We start from the raw sequence: 23,288 nt of genomic DNA, 5'->3' as shown, positions 1-23,288 counted from the left end.
TTTAGTTTTAGTGAGATACTCACTATGGGTTAATTACTTCTAAACTGTTTCAGGTTTTCTAGTTAAAACTAAAGTGGTTGTCAACATAAATGGTAAAGAAGCCCCTGATTTTACCAAAGGACCAAATATAATAAATATACATAATTCTACAGGAGACCATCATAGGCTGAAGTCTAAGGCCAAGTACAGATGAGCTGAACTCAGGCACACTAATTTTACATTTTTGTAAGCTTTTGTGGTTTCCTCTTGCTTTCAAAGGAAGATCCCATAATGCAACTCTTTCTCTAAACCTTAAAAATGTCCTTGTGACACCCCAGATGCCTGCAGTGGGAGTTGTACTTACAGGCCACTAGGTCTAGGTTCTGCTTCCCCCTCCTCCTGCTTATTCACCAGACAAACTTGGGGCTGTTTGTGAATAGACATGGGGGAAGGAAAGGACATGATTGCAGTGCAAGCAGCATGGAGGTACATCTGAGGTGTACTGGATCATTTTCAGGGTTTAGATCAGTGTTTCTCAACCAGGATTTCTCGAGAGGTTGCTAGCAGTTCCTTAATAAATGAGCAGTCTGTGACTCTCAGGTCACTTTATCTGACACCAATAATCTTTTTGGCTGTAAGGGTGTAATTTTTGCAAATGGCCACCATGTATTATAATGTGAGCTGTGAATATAGTAATTATAGGAGGGGATCCCTGAAGAAGCTATTTCAAGGTTTTCCCTAATGTTAAAAAAAATTTAAAAACACTGGTTTAGAGAATGCATTGCCTTTCTTTTAAGGAATAAGGATGAGAAAAAAGGTAGAATTGTTGTGTCTGGAGTTCACCTTTAAAAGATTATTCAATGCAAAGATAAATACATTGGCTGCTGACCCCCTGCTAGAAATGCCCCTTCCCTGGTTGTCTCTAACTACTCGTAGTTACCAATGTGGAACAATCAGCAGTTCAGGAAGTCAAACTGCCCGATCTGTATATTTGTCCTAGGTCAGGAATCACAAGTTATAGGATTAGCCTGCCAACTAGGGAATAGTATTTTCATATCATATAGATGAAAGCTTCCATGCTTTTATTCATGTTCAAAACTAAATTTGGAATATTTGAACAGGTTTCCACTCTATTCTAATTCTACAGATACAACAGGAAATTAACAGAATTGTCACAGGATTAGGTGTCCTCTTGACAGCTCAGAATGTTGGATTTCCCCTCACTTTGTCTGACAACGGTCACCAGGACTAATAAAAGGTAAAATGTTCACGCTGGTAATATTTATATTAGGATAACGATGACTTTGGCCCAATACTGTTGTGTAAAGGGCTACGTACGTGCAATAATTGTCGTTGGAAATCAACGATTTACGACCAATTGCTCGATAATCGTTAACAAAAAAAGTGCACAACCACAGGCTAGCAATGCCGACCACTGAGGAATGTCGCTGGAAATGAGCGACCGTTTAGGTGATGGTCGTTCGCTATCTATTGTTTATACAGTCGTGTAGTGATCGTGGATTGTTCTGTGGTATACTTTCTCCGGTACACGTCACTTCCCGTATCTTTCAAACGATCGTATCCAGTGTGTGTACATTATTGATAGATTATCTTTGAAGGATTGTATCGTTACAGCATGTACAGAATCATGCACTAAATGATTGTTCAAAACATTTGTAAAAAATTGTTGATGGGTCATTAGTCGTTTGATTTGTAACAACAATTATTGCACATGTGTACCTAGCTTTAGTCCTAACGTTAAGAAACAGACCAAAAAAGAGGACATGCAGCTTTTTCCCCCCAAAACTGCGCACCACAACCCATGGCAGTGCATTACAGAGTCTTGTGCATTATTGCAATGCAGGGCATAGGAGCAGTGGTGCCTTGGTGTGCCATTTAAATAATAGGATCTCTGCAAAGTAATGAGCAAAACCCCACCTCTTAGATTGTAAGCTCTTCGGGGCAGTGTCCTCTTCTCCTCCTGTGTCACTGTCTGTCATTCTGCATATGTTGGCGCTATATAAATCCTGTTTAATAATATTATTAATATAATATTAATAATATTAGTAAAGGAAAGCTCATGACAACCTGTGTTAATGTAATACAAATTGCTGAATGTGGCTGTCCTTTCCATGTGCCTTGAATGCAACATATATTTTTCATGCTGATCATATAATACTATGCAATGCATGAACACACATCAAGGTGTGATAGGTAGGATCATGACATTACAGTGCAACATCCACACTGATCTGCAATTTTCTGCTCACCTAGGTTACACAAGGTATGTCATGACACCTATAGATCACACAATGCATACAATATCAGTAACCTGTGCCACAATAAGCCTTGTCACCTTTATTCTCAGTAACTCCCTGTGACACCAGCAACCTCCTCCATAAACTTTGAGCTCAATAGGAGTGATGAGCAGTGGGCGGGACAAACCTATATGGGCGGAGCCAATGTGAAGCCCCGCACAGGCCCCGCCCCCGCCATTGATTCTTGTCAGTACCCCAAGCGATGCTTGCTGAGTGCTGGTTAGTGTAGGGGCGGGGCATGGGGTGGGTGCGGGGACTGTGCTACGTGTCTCCCCGGCCTCTTATTACCTCGGATTCGGGAGCGATCATCACACCGGGATACATTCAGCGCACAGTGTGAGAGGCACAGCAGCCGGATCCTGCCATCATGTCCAAGCCGGTACGGAACTTTGTCACATCCTTCCAGCTGCTCTATGGGATCCTATGCTTGTATACAAAGTATTTATTATTCATAGAAGCTGTGCTCTTATTTCAGTATTTCCATCAGAGTCTTCCCTGTGATCAGTGTTCATATTGTGGTACTTTGTGTTACTTCTTGTCTTACCTAGGATCAGTGTTAGTACTGTTTGTATGAATTCATGTCTGTGTTCATTCTTGTTTTTATTGTTCATAATTACTGCATTCCCTAGGATCAGTGTTATCTTTCCATACTTTTACATGGAATCAGTCTCTACACCTTTTGTATCTCCTGTGATCAGTCTCCATACTTCTGGTCTTGTACTCCAGTGGGATCCATCTCCACCTCTTGTGCCTCTGGCATTTGTCTCCGTAATTCTTGTCTTGTTTTCACTTGGGTTGGTACCCATACCTCTTGCCTTGTATTCTCCTGTGTTGTTCTCCATACTTCTTGTGTCCCTGAATACTTCTTGCCTTGTATTCCCCAAGATTGGTCTCCATACTTCTTGCCTTGTATTCCCCAAGATTGGTCTCCATACTTCTTGCCTTGTATTCCCCTATATTGGTTGTGTACTCACCAGGATTGGTGCCCATACCACTTGTGCCCCTGACATTGGTCTTTATACTTCTTGCGTTGTATTCGCCTGTATTGATCTGCATACTTCATCCTACAAAACTAATGCAGAAATTCTGAGATTTTGTAAAACTGGTTGGTGATTGACAGGTCTGACCAGCATTAGGTAACTCAGCCCTAAGAAGTTCTGCAGCATCTCTCGTGCACTGACACCCCCAGCCATCTGATCACTGCTATTTTAACGTTTTTTTTCTTTGGTGTAGTATTAGTGTCATGTGAAGCAGCGGTGTCAATGATTGTGGAACTTGCTTACGACATTAGTAACATCCCGTGGGGATGTTTGGGATTGTGAGGGCTGCTGCCCCACATTAGTATATTCCTGAGCTCACATTATTAGCAGTCTGTTGTAGTTTTCTGGTATTTCCCCCTACTGTGGTATGTGGGCAGTGTTTAAGCAGTGTTTCTCAGCCAGGGTTTTCCCAAACCTTCAAATGCCTTTTTGACATGCATTTAGCTATTGTTCACATTGTCCATACATCTGCAGAAAACAGATCAAACAGAAATAGGTGTCCACAACTAGATATTATCATGCAAGAAAGGCCAATAATATCATATAACTGTTATGTGCATGAACAAGAAGAAAAGTGTTACGCTGCATTGTAAGGCCATAGTAGCACTGATGATAATTAGCAGCTAAGCTATGCTTCTTAAAGTTGTCAGGAATTCATCCCTGTGGGTAGTGATTGTTTGCCGAACAGATAAAGCCAGTTGATCCTTGTGGTGTAAAATACACAGGAGGAGATTGTCAGTTTAAAGCTACAAAAATGTCTATAATTGCAGAGTAACCCTCTGCAGTCTTTAATACATGGAACAAATGACTTCCTATGGTGTAAGCTACACAACTGCATGCAGTGGAATGATGAACTTAGAACTTAAAACTGCAGCATTGTGATAGCAAAAGGAATGAAAGGCTGAGACATTCCACTGTGTGCCTCACACCATAATGAGCCATTTGTGCCATCATTAAACTATAGACTGTCACCTTTATAAACTATGGATTGGTTGCTGCTCCTAATTCCAGTAGTTGTATCAACACAACTAAAAATCACCTATGGAGACATGACAGTGTTCCATCCAGTCTGCGCCTGACTGGCATGCTCATATGTTTTAATCAAACAAGTAGGAAAATTGGCATTTCTAGAAACTAAGAATATATTCACTTCTGCTGCCAGACCTTGGCAACTGTGCAGGTGAAGTACACATTTTGGCTGTGCATATATGGCCTTTCTGTGTCATGGTTATTCAACATTCTGCACTCTTGTGTTTGCTAAGCATGTCTGCTGGCAAACCATCTGTGTAGGACATCACTTATGCATTTGATTTTATACAACCCTTTTCAAAACCCAGTGTTTATGGTGAACTTTCTATTACAAGCAACCAAATTTAAAGGACCCCTTTACATGGCGCATTCATTACCATATTCCTTTAATTTTGTCCAGAAGAGGTGCCCAGGGGTTTCAAAAATAATATGCTGTCACATTCAGATGACGATCACTTGGTGTTAAGGATTTGTATTTCCACATCATTGCATTTCCCCAGGATCGGTCTATGGATATATGCTGTATGCACAAAATTGGAATTCTGCCATGTTAATGTCTTGTTACGATTTTGATTTGTCAGACTAGGTAGTTTTCCACTGTTTTACTTGTCTAGTTTTGGTGACCTATTCCTTTCCATTGCCTTGTTCTTCTCTAAATGGCTTGCAGAAGTATTAAGCTACGTACACACGCCAGATTTTTATCGCCCGATAATCGGCATCGGCCAATTATCGGACGAAAATCTTCCGTGTGTACAGTCGGTGTCGTCCATCGTCCGGACGACCCGCCTGCCGGAGCCACGGACGACGGACGACAGCCGATCGTAATGAAAGGGAAGGGGAGAGCGCGCAGCAGGGTGCCGCTCCGTCGCTCTCCCCCTCCCCTCTCCATAGAGCATGAACGGTGCTGTATGTACAGCATCGTTCATGCATCTTGCAGCCCCTTGTCGTTGGAAAGGATCGTGAAAGATCCTTTCCAACGACAAAAATTGCAAGTGTGTACGCAGCTTTACCCAGCTTGGTCTTTAGCTGCTCTTGCCAATTCTTTTTAAGGCATGATGGAGGATTGTCTCTCGCCTAACATTTTTGGTTCTCCCTAAATTTAGGAGGTTGTACTTCAGGAGGGTCAGCTGTTTCTAAAAGGCTGCAACAACCACATCTGGCACCAACATGTCTGCATAGTTTACCAAGCAGGTGTACTTTTATAAAATGTGGCCACTAAGTGTAAATATATCAGACAATGCAGTCACCAATGCTTGAGGTCAGCATGACCAAGCTCCAAGACAAGTGGCTTTAGATGCCACAATCAAAATGAGTAACAATGCTATGCGCGAAATAGCCTTTTAGTAAGGTAGGATTTCAATATTGGATAATTACTTATAATATTGACCTGAAACTGGTATGTCATGAAGTTTGACTTTGTTTTAGCTCCATACTTGTTTTGGGGCACGAACTCGGAAAGCATTGTGACCAGAGACGGTCAGATAACTGTAGGTTAGCCAAGGTAGTCTACATATTTTTTCTGTTGTTTTTCAATGTCCCATTTGGATTTTTTCCAAAGGCCTGCTCAAGTTAAACATTCATAAAACCCTCATTGTGTGCAGGCTTGGAACTATATCTTCTCCCCTAGTAAGTTCAATAAATATTTTATAACCTGTACTTTTAAGGACAACCTGTGGCTTGCAGTCAGACAGCATCAGCTTTCGTTCAGTGCCGTACACCGGTTATCACAGAACTTTGCTTTGCTCCGTTATGGGCAGACAGCTAAATGAATTAATGTCCATGCGTTATTAGGTGGGGATGGGCCAATGGATCATAAGCAATGTATTTCCTAAGAAAATTAAAAGATAACTAAATATTTGTTATAGTTGCTGGTAAAGAAAGAGACTCAGTTTCAATATACAATTTTGTTTTTGTAGGCTATGAACTCAGTTTACTTGCCAGCTTTACCCTGCTTTACCCTGTATCTGTATTTACTTTTGGCGGATGTCACTGTGGTGCAATAATGGACCTGCACATAAGGAGAAGTTCAAGGCTACTCATTCATAATATTTCACAATTCTAAAAACCACACACTATGACTTTGCACATGTGTGTGCACAAAGTTTAGAAAGAAAGTGTGTATTTGTACTGTGCTAGACATAGTCAACAGTGGCCCCCCTACTAAACTGACCTGAAGGTACCTATTGGCAGAGCAGGTCCCTAGTGCATTGGCACACATTAAACCTCACTATGTCTACCTCTGTGTGTATGTATGTAAGGATAAAATCAATATATATTTTATATATTAACTACTGTACCTCCTAAAACAATGCCATGGCTAATACAATTTATTGGTTATCTTGCATAGTTTACTCATTTTATATTGATTTATTTTATATCCTTTCCATTGAAACAAAAAAAGGTAATAACACAAAAAAAAATTCTCGTACATCTTTCCATCCCCAGTCACCAGGATCTATTTATGTCTGTAAGAATGAGTCAGATTACTGTCTGTGTATTTACTAAGATGACCACAATTCCTCAACCCAGCCCAGTGCTGTATTGGTAGATTTAAACCGCTACGCCATCAGTAAGGTTTTTGTTTTGTAGATGCAGTAGCACGGAGTGTTTCTTGTAGGTGATCCAAACTTTATAACTTTTTTTTATTCCTAGAAATGCCATCAGTCTTGCCGGATGCAATGTTAACTTTTAACCAAAACATAGAGGGACATTCGGGAGTCATACGTAGTCTGGTCTGCAGATGTACTTAACAAAAAAAATTACTCTAGCTTATCTGTGCACATGGTACTGCTTTTCTAGAGAGGAAGTTCTGGTATGTGCTCTACATTGATTCATTTAGGAAGTGTACAATACAATGTCAATTTGTTTGTAATAGAGAACAGGGTTATTATTTTTTACTTGTGGAAAAGAGTCCTTTGAAATTTGAGTTTAGGAGTGTAGTCGTGGAAAATTTGTATAGGGGGTTTATGGTGAATGACATCATTGAGGGAGTACCACTGCCTGATTACAATGAGTAAAAGAGTCTTCTCTCATCTGTCACCACATGCCTATTAAATCATTACAGCTTCAGAAATGAAAGACGTGACTTAACATTCACACAAAAAGAGGAACCATTATAGACTTAACATTCACACAAAAAGAGGAACCATTATAACCCCAGGACTTTACAATATATAGATGTCAAGGATGAAACGGAATAAGCTATCATATTTGCTTTAATCCTGCAGACTTCTTTTTTTCTGCCATATCTTGGTTAGCACCATAAACTTTGAGATTTTGGATTTTTTAATATTTCATTTAAAATCAAACATTGGAGTTGCTAACTGCTTCTGCCCCCCTACAATACTGTGTAAATGAACCTGGGGGTTATTTTGTTAATTCTCAACTGCACTCCACTTCTTTGTCATTACCACTGAGGTTTGCTGCATTTTAAGCCTCAACCATTTTCCTACTGATCTAATCTGCGGTTGAAGGCTGTTGTATTCAAGTCAATGGAAACCGCTGTTTGCTGAAGGGTGGCGGGAAGCAATATGTTGCAAACAAGAACTGCAACTCCAATCCATCACAACTGCCAGCACAGTAGCACAAGTAGTTTTTTCCAACTGCAGCCATTCAATTGAGCCACTGCACCCAACCACAGGTCTTAGCCTTCGTTATCAGACTTCACCTCCTATTCTCATTGAATAGGTTAAGAGATGATACTGGTAAATGGATAGTCAAAAAGAGAACAGGGTCTGGACATAAAGGATCTGGTGTGAATGAGGCAAAGGATCGCAGAATTTATCATTTAGTATCAAACAGCCACAATGGCCTCAGAACCTTTGTTGTACAGACAACCCTAATCACAATCAAACTATTTCATCTGTTAATTAAAGTCCATTCCCAAAAAATGGGAATCTACTTTAAGTGGACATCATATATACCTTTAGTTCATTAACCCCATTGTCTGCTTTACTTTTTCTTTAGCAATAGTTTTCCCTAATGAACTGAGCATAGTTTAGTATGCCAGGAATGTGCTGGATTACATCTATATTGTTATGTTTTAAAGTATGATAAAGTCAACAAAAGTATGCTGATCAATGCCAAGAGTTATCTTTTCTCCAGTGAGTTAAGGTAAATTGTGCTTGTCTAATAATTAACATTAACATGTTTTTGACCTCCTCATGTGTAATGGTTGAAATCACATTTCAGTACTATATGAACTCTTATAACCCTAAATGCATATTTATGTTTTGTTACTATAAGGCTGCTGTTTTTAGAGGATTTGAACAAAATTTTTAGTAATGTCCTGGGATCAGGTTTGAGATATTTTTATATTGTTTACACTGGCTACATGTATCCTCCTTGCAACCTGAGGATGGATAAAGTGCAGACTTGACCAAGGCTTTTATCATATCAGCCTTAGAAAGAACACCAAAATCTATTGTTTGCTTTTATTTTTTAGGCCTTAATGTGAATTTGTTAACATGAATGTCATGCGTTCATAATAATAAAATAGCACAGTGCAAAGTTATTCGATCTTAACTAGTCTCAAATATTAGTGTATACTAGCCCAAAATTTCCTGATCTATTATCTGTAGTATATGAATATATATATATATATATATATATATATATATATATATATATATATAAATATTGGGTCAGAATTACAAAACATTCCCCACAGCCAGGTATGGCAAAGTTGTACACTGAGTTGCACCCAAGCTGCATTTAAATATAAAGCAAATATACTTACCACTTGACACAGATCTTTCTCCTCCATCCTGTAATCAGCTCCCTTTTCCTGGAAGCCCAGTTGTCCGCAATCCAGTGTCATGCTCTGTCCCCAGTTGCCACTGGTGGTCCTAAATGGAGCCAAACTCAATATGCACCTAAAGATTTCTACTATCAGCACCGAGAATAAAAGTGTTTTTAATTTTTACATATTAGATTACAAAACCCCAAAATACTGTGAAAAATCTACATAGGTTTACTTGCTAGTAAGTAGAAGATTAAGTCCATTTAAAAGTAGCTCATTGCTGTATGTAAAAGTTCACTACCTCTAATATCAGGGAGGGGAGATAGTTATGGTTCATGAGAACTAGTCTGAACATGTAACCCATAGATGATAGTAGATTCCAGGGAGTAATTGTCATATCTTATAGGTAATTATTATATTGTGATGTATATCTATAGCCAGTTTATATACATTTTGTACACAGTAGTTTATTTAACCTTCAGCATAAGGTTTCCAGACATGACCATTAAGGTTTTGCCTTCCTTAGCACAGTCAGAATATCCTTATGCAAAAAACTGTGTGTTCTTTTAATATACCTGAAAGTTTGAGAAATAGGCTTCTTCAAGTAAACCAAGAATATTGCTGCTTGATCTCAATCGGGTGGGACATGGCTGGAAATTTGGTGTGCTCTGATTAACAGGGTGCACACTGCATGGTTTGTATCCATGGACACAGGGCTATTGAATTCATACCCGGCACTGAAAGGCAAAATGGCCCGCAGTCTCCTCTGGGCTGCCTATCAGAGGGGCATTTCATAAAGCAGAGCTCAGGTTTACAGTGCAGCCTTCAATTCACTTTGCTCTTACAAAAAGGACCTTTGAGGCATCACTGTAGAAGGCTGCAGACCTGGAACTTTGCCAAACCATTGCTTCATGAATAGAGGTTTGTTGTGGGAATTTGACTGTGGTTCTCTCCTTCCCTGGAAAGTAAACCTTGATTCACAGTCATTGGCTGTAGATTATCCTAAAGAAAATAACGATTTGATAATTCATGATTATTTGTATATACTGTAAAGTTTTATCTATACCGACAGACATAGGAGGTACATACGTCCCTCCCTATGTATAAGGTCAGCCTATTTGAACACGTTTAACTTACTTTAGAAATGTCTGTAAAAGAGGCAAAGTTCTGGTTAAATGAAAGAATTTGCACGGAAATTGTGATTTGAGTTTTATAGGTCACTATATAAACTCTGCAAGCTCATATTTCCAATAACTTTTTGTATACTTAAATACAACTGTATACACCGTGTTAATGTTAGCCAGAAAGCATCAATATTTTAGGGAGCAACAAAGTTCCTCAACATTGAAAATGTATTTAAATCAGACTCGAGTTTTTACATGGCCATTGGTAAACTGGTTGCGTCTGTCAGATTTTGTTCATGTAAAAGATTTATTGAAACTAAGCCAATTTTATCTTTTCAAAACTGCTCAAAACTTTAGGTATTGAATTGTTGCTTTTTAAAATCAGTGCGTGGTTAGGTCGTCATTTTGTGTGTTAATATGTAGCAACTGTTTGTAATTTGCTTGTGTAAGTAGAATATTTTATCATGTTTATTTGTTCTAGGACATTGACACAAAAGAGCTTTGCATCTGACTTTGTTTTTAGGATTTTGCTTTCGTATTTTATGTGTTTTGGAATTACAAAGCAAAACCAATATAGACATAAGAATACCAAATGATGCCTGAGAAAACTAAATGTTAAAATAAAATAAACTTATTCATACCTCTGCATACTGAAAAAACAGATTCTGCTTGGGAATGAATAGTGACATGCAAATTCACATAAAGTAACCCTTAGTGGAACTAAAACACATAAAATATGAATTTTGCAAATATTCATTACACTTTTCACAAAGATAAAAGCTGTCTATTATAATAGGGAAAAAATATTGTTAATTTTTTTAATATCATAATTTATTATAATTTAAATGTTGTAAATAGCATGGACTTCTTGGATAAACGGCTATGGAAGCGACGTTAACCCATTTTTTGAATTAGTAATCATGGATGCAAACTTGTCAAATTAGATTCTCTTGTATGGTATACACCCCAATAATGATTTCAGTCTTTAGTTTTAGGTAGACTAGAGGCAGCTTTGAAACCCTTTGAGCCCTATAGTAGAGATTCCTTCTTACTTTCTTCAGGATGTGATCACTGAAATATGGAGTAAGTGGAATTTTAACAATTCGAGTACGGACTGCAATCATCAACAACCACCGTCAAGGATGGCTGGGTGCTTGGCACATGGTAGAAAGTCAGATATCCATATCTAGAAAAAGCTAGCACTCAACGTGTAGAATTGTTAATTGTAAATGGAACCTGCAAATCTCTGAAACTGTTTTTGGAATTGTTGTAAATTGGTTCTATTGAACATGGAGTTCTGTCCTATAAATATAGTTATCTAATGGAATTTGCTCACTATTCCTTTTGGAATGGTGTGCAAATAGAATTTTGATAGATTATCATTCTTCCCTCTATCCCATGTGGCATTCTACTACTTTAAATGGACCAAATGTGGAGCCCAATAAAAATGCAGGCCCCTTTTTGGACCACTGCAGCCTTGTGCATTCAAATGAGAGGAAGGGTTGCACTGTGCAGTATTTAGGAGCCCAGCTGAATTTGGCTGCAGGCAATCTAATAGAACTCCTATAAAGATAAATGTGTGGACAGTTACTGCTTTACCTGCAAAAAACGATGTATAAGGGTCTGTCTGCAACACATATTCAGAAACAAGTGTGCTTTGTTTCAGAGTATTTACATTGCTGTTAGTCATTTTTAGTCTTTTTTTTTAATGCCTTAAAAAGGGCAGCAGAAAGGAATGACTCCGCTGGAGCCAGCGGAGTAAATGTTTGCTTGTGCCAGAGGAAAAGCAAGGAAATAAAGACCTCATACAGTACTGTCCTTTGCCCTGCCTATGAGTAATAAGTTCTGTTTGTCCTAAAATATTAAACATATATAGACACCATAATGCCACATCACCAGTTCCTTGAAAATAGTTACCTTTCTTTATTTTAGTTGAACATTAAATTAATGGTTCAGGAATTATTTTAAAAAAACATATTAAAAACACGTCACAGTTTGAGAGTGAAATGGCATTAAAATGTGTACACAGCAAATGTTAATCATCCTTTTGTATTACCAGGAGCTCAGGCTCTACTACTAGGTGCACAACAGCAGCTACTATTAGTTTGTACAAAATCTCAGGGATCAAAATACTTATTTTTCTAGGCAGCTCTTTTTGAAGTAACAGGCTCATGCCTCTTTTAGTTTTCAAGGTTTTGCCGCAGTCAGTGTTTCCCCAAAAGGATAAAAATGTACAATTTGGCTACTGGTAAGAACCCATTTACTTTCAAAAGTGCTAAAACATGGATGGTGGAGGCAGGATCAGGAGGAGGTTTAAAGGGCTTTGGGCTTGAGCTGAATGAGCAGATATTATATAGGGAGCCAAACAAATGAGTGTTTCCCATTGCTCCAGAAAGATTGCAATGTGCTTTACCAGAAATACCCAAATCTGATTCAAAGCAAAGATGGAACAATGTGCCAGATACTGGCAACTAGGTTTGATTTGGGTCGTCTGAACCCTACAATTGCATCTAGATAAGAAAACAAAAACCCCAGGAACGTAAGCTGTAGTTCTGACTATAATGTACCTTTCAAAGTCTTCATCCAAATGCAAATGAATGTGCTTGTTGTATCCCCTTTAGGAAGCATGTAAGTCAATGATTACCATTCTTTTGGCTTTTTTTAGTAAGACATCCTCAATAGTAGCTTGTATCTGTCATTTGAAGACATGCCCTATAGTCTTTAGTCTTTTTTGGAGTATTTTTGATTTATAGCAATTTATAGAGAAGGAAATAAGATGAAATGCACTGAACAGATGTTTTTTGCTACATTTTGCAAGTCAGTGTTGCAGTTTATGCTGTTTTTAGACAATCATGTTCTTTCCTGGAAACAAATCAGTAATTCAAAAAAGATTGCAATTTCCCTGAGCAGATCCTTGCTTCTTGTATACACGGAGTTCAGGTTTCCATATGGTTTCTATTTTTTATGTCACATTTACATATTATCCTATTTGCATAGCTGTATTCATGATAGAAACGGAAAGGAGAAAATAGCAAACAAAGTTTGTCTTAAATTTCTTGCTTCACACAGTGAACAATAAGAGAATTACCCGTACATCTCAAGTAACATTTGGAATCCATTGAAATGTAGTTTCTCCCAGGTGGCCTATGCCAGTGTAAACACAAGATTCCCGTGTAACCCTTGGCCTGTTTAGCAGTTCACCTAAAGTAGGACCAAAGCCACTACTTTTTCTAGAAAAAAAAATCAAAAATTTTGTAGGGTGGAAAAAACCGAATAGAATGTGTACTATCATACAGTGGTGTGTCCCGAGTTCACTCTGTTGTGTAACGTCTTGGCCAAGTAGATCACATTCCCTGACATTCTGCCTTGTACAGGTCATAAATCAGGTTGATTCTCTGGGAATATGGTTTAAGTATTAAAACAGTTTATCACAGCTGTTTTGTTTTCTCATCTGTGTTTTGTTCCATGTTGGGGTGGGGGATATGTATTATGAAAACAAATAAAAAATAAAGCAAATTGTATATCCTAGTCATCACCATAATTGTCTTGTGTTATTCTGATGGAATGTGTTGTGCACACTCTAGATTTGATCTCAATCGTTCATCTAGGGTAACAATTATCTTATGTATACATAGCCTAGTATACATTCCCTCCTTGTTGTAAATATTTTTCTCTAACTTGGATACAGGCATAATAATATTACATTTATATAAATAGCATATAATAATACTCCACTGAAATATTAGCCTCTCTTTCTTCATGCCATTCATAAAACCACTCTCTACAATATATTGGATTTGTGTATAAAATCCTTTGTGTTCCCAGCACGATCCATCCATGAGATCAAAGAACACAATATGGTAAATTTGTAAGTGTTAAAGCTGATACATCCGAGTGTTAAAAAACTGTTGCAAAGTAGCAATGTTTATTCAGATGCTACCTTGTGGAAGTCACAGTTGTAAAGTAAATAAAGGCATTTGGGAAAGTAAACATTCATCAGATACACTAAATCAACAGTCCTTGCAGGTTCTCCAGTGTGTATATGGCAGTCCCACATTTTTGCACTGGGCAAGTAGAAATTGGATTTGGTAAATGGTTTATGGAGCAGTAATTATAGTAATCTATGTTTAGTATTCTTGTTGGCCTTTATGCTTTTAATTGCGCATGTCCTTCTTTGCACAAGTTCTCACTTTACTAATGTCATACTTTGAACATTAGTAAACTGTAGAATATTGGACCATCTCATGGAGAATTGTTCTGGATATTGTGATGTGCCTATACTGTATATACTTCCATAATTTGATACATGGGGTTGATTGAATCTATGTATTTATAAAAAGCATTGGGAATACCAATGATGATAGTTTGGCAGTACATACTCTAGAGCTCTTGATTAATGGGGGTTGTTGTGGAATTTTGGTTTAGTTTGATTGTCATAAAACAATGGAAATGTGTTGAGGGAGGACTAAGGCACAAACCAGCAATGTATTGGTATTTAGCTCCGGTGGAGATATCTGTGGGTAAAAGCATGGTGCGTTGGATCCCCTCTCTCAGTATAGTACCCATAATTTCCTGGGGAAACCAGTATTGGAGCTGGTGACACTATAAATTTAGAATATATAAGGGTGTTGAGTAATGGTTCTCATGTCAGGATTAAGGATAACATTCTTGCTAGGGTTATGGACAGCGGTAATAACACAGGCATAGTCTTAATGTCTTTTTTCCACCCCAAAAAAAAGTTTGGGAAGTTGTATTGTTCAACAATTTTGATGCCATAATAAATAGGCATTCCTTTTAAAGCAGTATTTTTTTTCCTTGGAAAGTTAATACACTAACTTGGCAAAATACTGTTCCTTATTAAATGTGTTTTATTAACTCCTATGAATTTATGAACCTTTGTGAACTCCATGTAACATTTTCTTGCATATGTTTTATCATTCATTATTATTAACTGCATACCACTATGCTTGTTGTTGTTTTTGTTGAATGTTAAACCCTGCAAAAGGCAGTAGCAATTTAGCTGCCAAAAGGTTGTTCGATGATCAAGTTAATTCCTAAATCTTGCTCAGTAAATTAACTGTATTATATTTACAAAGAATAAGTGGAGCCCTGGACCCTAAATGGTCAAATATGTATCCTTGGCCAGTGATGGAGGTAGTCTCTAGTCGACGGAAAGACGCTCAATAGCCTTGAAACTCAGGTACAGAGTAATTAGTTGAAGGAAAATACTTTTTTTAAATATCCATATAAGATTCCAAAAGCTGTCAATGCATTTTGTTAGCTCACCTGTCCCCCTTCATCAGGTCTTGCAATGGAAAGACTATAAAGTTGTATGCTGGACCAGTTTTAAATCTGAAGTTCAAGTTCAGGCCTGTGGGCCAACGGGGAGAAAAAGTTGTTGCTAGTCAGGAAAAAGGAGGGAACGGAAAACTTTCTAGTGCAGAACAGACCACAACAGGACCTTTTATGGACCAGTAAGGGACTATGTTATGAGCTCCCGTATAGCCTTGCAATGCATACACAAGTATGCTAGCAAAATGCTAACAAAAGCATTTTTTTTTTCTAACCCCTGTCGTAGTTTTCCAAAGTTATGTCTCATAAAAAGGGTGGGGTGACTTTTATAGTCTCATTTTATAAGAATCCTGTATTCTCTTTATATAGGATTCTAGTAACCCATTTTCATCATGCAGAAAACAAGATACTTTGTTTATGTGTTGCTAATCAGTAAAGTTCAGTGAACTCAGAATCTTATTGAAGTTTACAGGTGACATGTCACCTTTAGTCATGGGGTGAACAAAACAAAGGTGAAAGTCAATGAGAAGTGTATGAACTCATGGTCATTAGCAAAATATTTATTTCTAGAAACTATATTCTGTTTGTGGTTTTTTATATCTTGTGAAAAAATTCTTAAAGTTTGTAAAAAAAAATCTCCCCTATACACCAGGGCTATTTATTGTGGGGTGGGGTGGGGTAGCTGGTAAGTTTTGCAAAACTAATGTAAAATAAAATAGAAATGATTAGAACTAATTTCCCTAACCTAGGACAATAACATAATTATAACATTGTAACATAATCCTATTCGGCTTTCCAATTGCTATGGTGCCCATCAGATTGGAATAGAAGATGGTGAAACTTCTATCTGCATCAACATGCTTTCTGGATACAGAGCTTTGATTTGACCTGAATGAAATGCAGAAAAAACTTAGTTTGCAGTTAGTTTACTACTATGTCAGTTCATTGCACTCCAGATAGATCTTTTTATGTGCAGTCTTGTATTCGAGATCATAAGCGCTAGGTCATCCTCACATACCTTGCATTTTATTTCCTTGCTGTATTGACAGGTGAATGACACTGATGCAATAGAAAAAAAATCTTAATTATCCATATGTTTGTGGTAAGGAGTAATGTGTAGTCATGTTAATTTATAGTTGGGATAAATGACATCAAAGTAACTTCACTGTGAAGTTATATTGAATACACACTTGCAATTTTGTGTGACACCTTTGTTTGTGATAGTTTTGGGTGACAGTTTAGGTACCATGGCTGTATAGCCTGGCAGACCAAGCAGCCTGTTCTGTTTTAAGGGGCATGAGCTGCTCTGCTACGTCCCCCTACAAGGGTATTCTGAGTGCCACCTTTATTCTATCATTTTTGCCAATGCAAAAATGCCAACATGAATTACAGGAGTCATATGACTTGTTCATCTTTCAAGCAATCTAATCTGACCCAACAGTGCCGAGGACAGTGATAGATTATGAGCATTGTTCGGACATTTGTAGCCTAGTAGAACAAAGTTTCATGATTCCTAAAATAGGAGTGTAAATCTAGCATTTGTCTTATATACAGAATATTCCTGTTTATGAGATTTTTAGACTTAAGAAGCCAAAAGGCTTATCAACAATTCCCACTATTATAGTAAATAATTAATGGTAGGTATTAGGTGTTTCTGAATTGATCTTAGACCATCAACAAAGCATCAGAGTCATAACACTCATCGTGTATATCTCTCTATATGACCAGATTATATATGGATGAAGCCTTTGGACTTTTTACCTTTATTTCCTTGTAGTAGTAAAAAAAATCAGCAGAATCAGTGAAGATGAATTTTTCTTTAAAGTTCATTGTTCTTCCAGTTCATTGAACTCTGAGACATTTCTAGAAAACTATGACTCTTATCTTTTACATATGTCATCTTTTATCTTTTCTTTACCTTGACTGTTGCTGATCCCTTCTTCAGTGTTTGCAGGTCATTGTCCTTGGGGTAGCAATGGATGGTATTTATGAAAAATAATGATGTATCCATAAAACACGTGTCCCATGTAAAGCTTAATTAACATTTAATATTAAAACTCCATTTCACAAGTTTGATGTCCAACATAGCTGCCAGAAAAATCCATAAAATTTGAGAAGTTTCCCCTTATACTAAGCAGCATTATTCACAGGCTTTGTGGTAATAAAATACAAATGGTGCTGAAACAAAAATGCTATGCTGTGAATAATGGACAGATCTGAAGAATAATGAAATCCCCACCTATGTTTAACTCCTTGCTATCTTTTCCAGGGTCATTTACAGAAGTCCACCAATGTTGTATATCAATCTCACCATGTGAGCAGAAACAAGAGAGGACAAGTCGTTGGTACCAGAGGGGGCTTCCGAGGCTGCACTGTTTGGTTGACAGGTAAGATGACGTTCTATATTCCATCATTAAAAAGAAAATAATTGGAGGCACATTTTATCAATAAAACATACAATCTGTCTGTATGCTTTCGGGATTTACCGTATTTTTCGGCGTATAAGACGCTCCGGCCTATAAGACGCACCCAATTTTAAACGAGAAAAATCTAGAAAAAAAAGATTCTGAACAAAATACCAAAAAATCACTCTGTGTCAATGTATCACCTTCTAATCACGCTGTGTCAATGTATCCCCTTCTAATCTCTCTGTGTCAATGTATCCCCTTCTGATCACCCTGTGCCAAAAAATCATACTCACCCGATACCCCGATGCTGTGGGCTTCTTCTTCTCGCTCTCCTCCTGGCTGCAGCGCGTGTCTCCTCCTCCTCTGAGCGAGGAGAAGCCGGCACACGTGCCCTCGCGATCCCGTAAGCAGGCTGATCCAGCCTGCTTATGGGATCGCGGGGGCACGGGTGTCGGCTTCTCCTCGCTCAGAGGAGGAGACACGTGCTGCAGCCAGGAGGAGAGCGAGGAGAAGCCGACACGCATGCCCCCGCGATCCCATAAGCAGGCTGGATCAGCCTGCTTACGGGATGGCGAGGGCACGTGTGCCGGCTTCTCCTCGCTCAGAGGAGGAGGAGACACGCGCTGCAGCCGGGAGGAGAGCGAGGAGAAGAAGCACGCAGCATCGCGGTATCGGGTGAGTATGATTTTTTTTATTATTTTTAACACGTATTCGGTGTATAAGACGCACCCACTTTTCCCCCCCAGTTTTGGGGAAGAAAAAGTGCGTCTTATACGCCGAAAAATACGGTATTTATTCAATAACATAGTATGTTAAGGTGGCTTGATTTGATGATAAGTGCTACCCCATGTCATTAAAGGGTTCAGTCTTATAGTGTCTACAGGAAAAGCTTCTGCTATGCAGATTCCTAAAGCATATGTGTTTGGCACAAATAGAGGGTTAAAAGTGGCTAATTGTAGATTTTCTTGAGATCCAGCCATTAGGTCTACATGGACAAGAACTTATCAAGCTGTTAACAGTAAAATGTTAGTGCTAAGGAAATCCTTTGTCTATGGCAGGTTTGTCAGGAGCTGGCAAAACCACGTTGGGTTTTGCTCTTGAAGAATATTTGGTCACCCATGCCATTCCCTGCTACTCTCTTGATGGTGACAACATTCGTCATGGACTGAATAAAAACCTGGGCTTTACCTCTGAAGATCGAGAAGAGAACATCCGCCGTATTGCCGAGGTTGCAAAACTCTTTGCCGATGCCGGTTTGGTGTGCATTACAAGCTTCATCTCTCCTTATGGAAAGGTAACACATTCCATAGGATCTGCTCCATGTCAAAATTGTCAGAACTAACATTTTTTTTGTTCTTACCTTAAAATTATTAGATTTTCTAATATTTTGTGTTAAATGAGCCCCATATCGATTAAACCTAAAGGGACACATTCTTCATAATCCTTTTGAATAACGTTTGTTATATTATGTTTCCATAATACTGACCAATTATGGAGAACACTCATGGAAATCATGCTGGTTGATAGTCATGCTAACCCAGTGGCTTTCATATTTTGTAACCTGGTATGCATACCAAGAATTCCAAATTCACTCTGATTTTACCAAACTGCAAGTCTGTTTTTGAAAAGTTTTTTTTAGAAAGTATTCAAACCTGAGAAAGCTAGGCAACTAGCATTTTTAAAAAAGCGTGTCAGTCTCCATAAGTCATACAAGAGAAAGATCAGTTGGTCCTTTGTATGCATTCCTATTACCTACCTACCTTATCAATTAAGATATACAAAGTCTTCATTGGCTAAGGACCTGTTGACACCAGTTACTTATATTAGCAATAATAATCGTGGAAATGCATGTCACCTGTAGAGCCATTCTTTGTAAATGTCACCCAAATGCACCTCTAAAGTCAATGTGTGCTACAACATGGCCTTGCTCATTGCTGTGCATTTCGGCCATACTGTATTATATGTAATTTCTGGTGTCATTACCACACAGAAACAGTCTTATGTCTCCAGCTCAGAGTTGTGTGGTATTCTGCAACTCTCTAAAGCATTCCTAAAACTTCACATTAATACCTCTCACTACAGATGTATACTGTTCATTGTCCCCAGCACTATTAGGCAGATATGCAAAACTTTGAGGGGCTGATTTTTATTAAAAAAAATAGGTAACTTACCTTATTGTGTTCCTTGGCAAACCTCTGCAGCCTTTTCACACATCATTGAGAACCTACAAACTGCATGCAGATAGCGTCCCTTCGTAAAGGTAAATCTGGGGCCCCATTACTAACCACTAAGGCATTATTACTATATATTGCACCTTTCATGCCTCCATTTCCCCTTTAGGATAAGAATGATTCATGTTTCCCAGTGTCCATTCCTAAAAAATTAAGAGCTCAGGGTTCTTTTTTGCTTTTGTAGGATCGGACAGAAGCGCGCAAAATACATGATGCTTGCGGGTTGCCCTTTTTTGAGATCTTTGTGGATGCACCTCTAGATGTCTGTGAAAGCAGAGATGTGAAGGGTTTATACAAGAAGGCCAGAGCTGGAGAAATTAAAGGTGGGTTAGAGAATGAATGTTTTATCATATGTTTATCTAATAGTATATATTTATATTTCTTATTATATTTGTCCATTGCTCCAATTGGCTTAACCCTAAAATAATTAACTGTGCCAAACTTTGAAAAGATAATCTTTCTATTTCCTTTGCATCCTCCTATTTATCTAATCCTTATTTATTTTACACATTATACATTCCTAATGTCACTTACACTTTATTTTTCTTTATTGAACATGGTGCCATGTGTTTTAATGTTAGATGTTTTACTTTACCCAGTTTCGGGTGCCTATTATATTGTCATTTGGGAAATGTTCTTTTTTTACTCTATATTTCTTTTATTTTTAAACTCTCGGGAAATATGCTATAGATGGGGATTATTATATGAAATGTATTAGACTGTATGTAATTTTAATGTCTTCTGTACAATGTTGTTTTCCTAAAACATGACATTTTCTTCTTTTATTGGTAGGATTCACTGGAATTGACTCTGAATATGAGAAACCAGAGTCACCAGAACTGGTGCTGAAGACCAGCCTGCACTCTGTAAATGATTGTATCTTGCAGATTGTGGAGCTTTTACAGGAAAGGGTAAGATGCAAAAGTTAGACTGATAGATTGATATTCTGTGTCTGTTATCTGCAATGTATGTGGGTTGATGCTTCCTGAACTCTCCAGAACCTTCAGTCTGTTGCAAGGATAATTACCACATCATATTCTGAATCAATGCTTAATAAGTACTGACGGATTGAGCCGTCATCTTACACAATTCCTCTGTTCTGTACAGGCTATTGTCCCATCATCAGCTACAAAGGACGTCCATGAATTATTTGTGCCTGAGAACAGACTTCATGAAGCCCGGGAAGAAGCTGAAAACATGCCTTCAGTTCAGATTACTAAGGTAACCTTTTATCAGCTTCATGATAGTCTATTAGGAAATTTTTCATAAAGCAAAATACTTGCCCATTTCATGTACTTCTTCCAAGCTCAAATTATTTGTTGTCACCACCCTGGAAAGCTAGGTGGCACATGAGTTTGGAAATGGTTGCATCCACCAGATCTTGGTTAGGTGGGTTGATGTTGGCTAAAAAGATTTGTTTAACTCTCCTATAGAAGTAAGTAGGGTTTTGTAGCTAAGTATATGTCAATGTTTATTTGCTATAGGGCAATATTTAAAGTAGAACCAAACTCATTGGTGGGTGTTGAGCTTCTGCCATAATATGCTCTGCATACTTGCCGATTATTGCACATACTTACCCTGTGCAATCGCGTTTTAGCAATGACTGACACATCCATGACCTGTCTTTGCTGTATGCATGGAAGGTGCCATCTTCACGGTGGACTTCCATGAGAACAGTGGTCCTCTTCAGTCATTGAATGATGTACCCCTGCACGTGTTCATGAGCAATACAGGTTAGGTCATTTTTTGCATGTCTCTTTTGTGAACTAGTATTACCTTGGGGTGTTTTTTTGTTTTTTTCCGTTTTAAGTCAAGCCTTGGGTGACAGAATATGTAGAGGGGGCTTCTAATTGGGGGAGGGGGAGACTAAATCACTCTGTATATTGGATATATTAACCAAAGATAGAATATTAACACCTGAAAGATGGATGATTTAATATTAATAAACAGCCATTTACATTTGCCTTGTTTTGCATTACTCCCTACAGCTGGACCTCCAGTGGGTACAAATTTTGAGTGAAGGCTGGGCCACACCACTCAAGGGATTTATGCGCGAGAGGGAATATCTCCAAGTCTTGCACTTCAACACCCTTCTAGATGGTACAGTCTTTTTTTGTTTTATTTTAAATAATAATATGTGCATACAATTGTATGATTTACTTTGTTCAAGTTAGTTTATATAACATAATAGACCCCACTTGTAATGGGACCTTTTAATGTTCATAACCTCAAAGTTATGGAGGTTTCAAGTGTGTTTATAGCCAAAACTTTATTTGAAAGCTTAAAATCCCTGATAAGTTATTATAATGTTTTTTGTACAACTGGGAACATTATTCTCCCAGTTTAAAGGGTTTACAGGGAGCCCTATTAAGTTCCTAGGTGGGCAATGATGAAGTGGGTTATGTTGCTGCCTTGACTTTTCATTACCAGGAGGTAATGGCTGATTACCAGGAACCAGAGCTTTATCAGCAAGAGGTTTGCTCATACTGGTGACTCCAATATTGATACTAGGACGTTACCTGGTACAGATGAAGAATTGATAATCAAGAACCTTTCAGTAAGGCCACTGGTCTGGTTGCACCATAGAAAAAAAATATATTATACACAGAGAGTGACCCGCAGAGGGCCTTTGTTAACGCCAGTGTAATGTCCTGTACATACTAACTACAATGCATATTTGCATAAGCCATACCTAGATATATTATTATTATTTTGTTGTAATACACTTTAACAGCTATGCAGTCAGCTAGGAATACCCATGTTAAAGTTATATCAAATATCACCATAAGATCCTGTTGTGTCTTGTCCTATATAGGGATAAAAAATCACTAAGGCCAGTGGGACTAGTTCAGAAATAACTTTCCTGGCTAATAATAAATAGGGTTTCTGAATAGATTTGTACATTATAAAGTAGCTGCATTGTGACTTCTTGTGACTGCCCTTTTCTCTAGATAAGAAGCATAACTCAGATTTATCATTCCCAAAGTCTGTTGGTGAGTTTATTTTATTTAGCAGGAATTTCTACCTAATCATATGCAGCTGCTCAAATTGCCTCGATTCATGTAGACAATTTTTGCCCATTAACTTAATTTGGCTGGTAAGTAAGCATGTACCCAATGAAATCTT

The 23,288-nt window shown here is 38.1% G+C and overlaps 1 protein-coding gene across 2 annotated transcripts in view; it reads left to right on the top strand.

Annotated features, from left to right (window-relative positions):
- The first annotated feature begins 2,534 nt into the window (after nucleotides 1-2,534).
- Nucleotides 2,535-23,288, top strand: part of PAPSS2 (3'-phosphoadenosine 5'-phosphosulfate synthase 2) — a 29,794-nt gene continuing 9,040 nt past the window's right edge. Inside the window, exons 1-8 of one of the 2 annotated variants that reach the window (XM_072423757.1) lie at nucleotides 2,535-2,676; nucleotides 17,793-17,910; nucleotides 18,990-19,225; nucleotides 20,347-20,485; nucleotides 20,955-21,073; nucleotides 21,270-21,383; nucleotides 22,151-22,262; nucleotides 23,114-23,155. In XM_072423757.1, coding sequence (XP_072279858.1) covers nucleotides 2,665-2,676; nucleotides 17,793-17,910; nucleotides 18,990-19,225; nucleotides 20,347-20,485; nucleotides 20,955-21,073; nucleotides 21,270-21,383; nucleotides 22,151-22,262; nucleotides 23,114-23,155 — 892 coding nt within the window. In that variant the 5' untranslated portion in view covers nucleotides 2,535-2,664. The remainder of the gene's footprint in view (nucleotides 2,677-17,792; nucleotides 17,911-18,989; nucleotides 19,226-20,346; nucleotides 20,486-20,954; nucleotides 21,074-21,269; nucleotides 21,384-22,150; nucleotides 22,263-23,113; nucleotides 23,156-23,288) is intronic. The other variant, XM_072423758.1, reaches the window with a different exon arrangement.

This window comes from Pyxicephalus adspersus, chromosome 10 (genome assembly GCF_032062135.1).
Source record: "Pyxicephalus adspersus chromosome 10, UCB_Pads_2.0, whole genome shotgun sequence".
Classification (NCBI taxonomy): Eukaryota; Metazoa; Chordata; class Amphibia; order Anura; family Pyxicephalidae; genus Pyxicephalus; species Pyxicephalus adspersus.
This window is presented reverse-complemented; position numbering and strand designations above follow the sequence as displayed.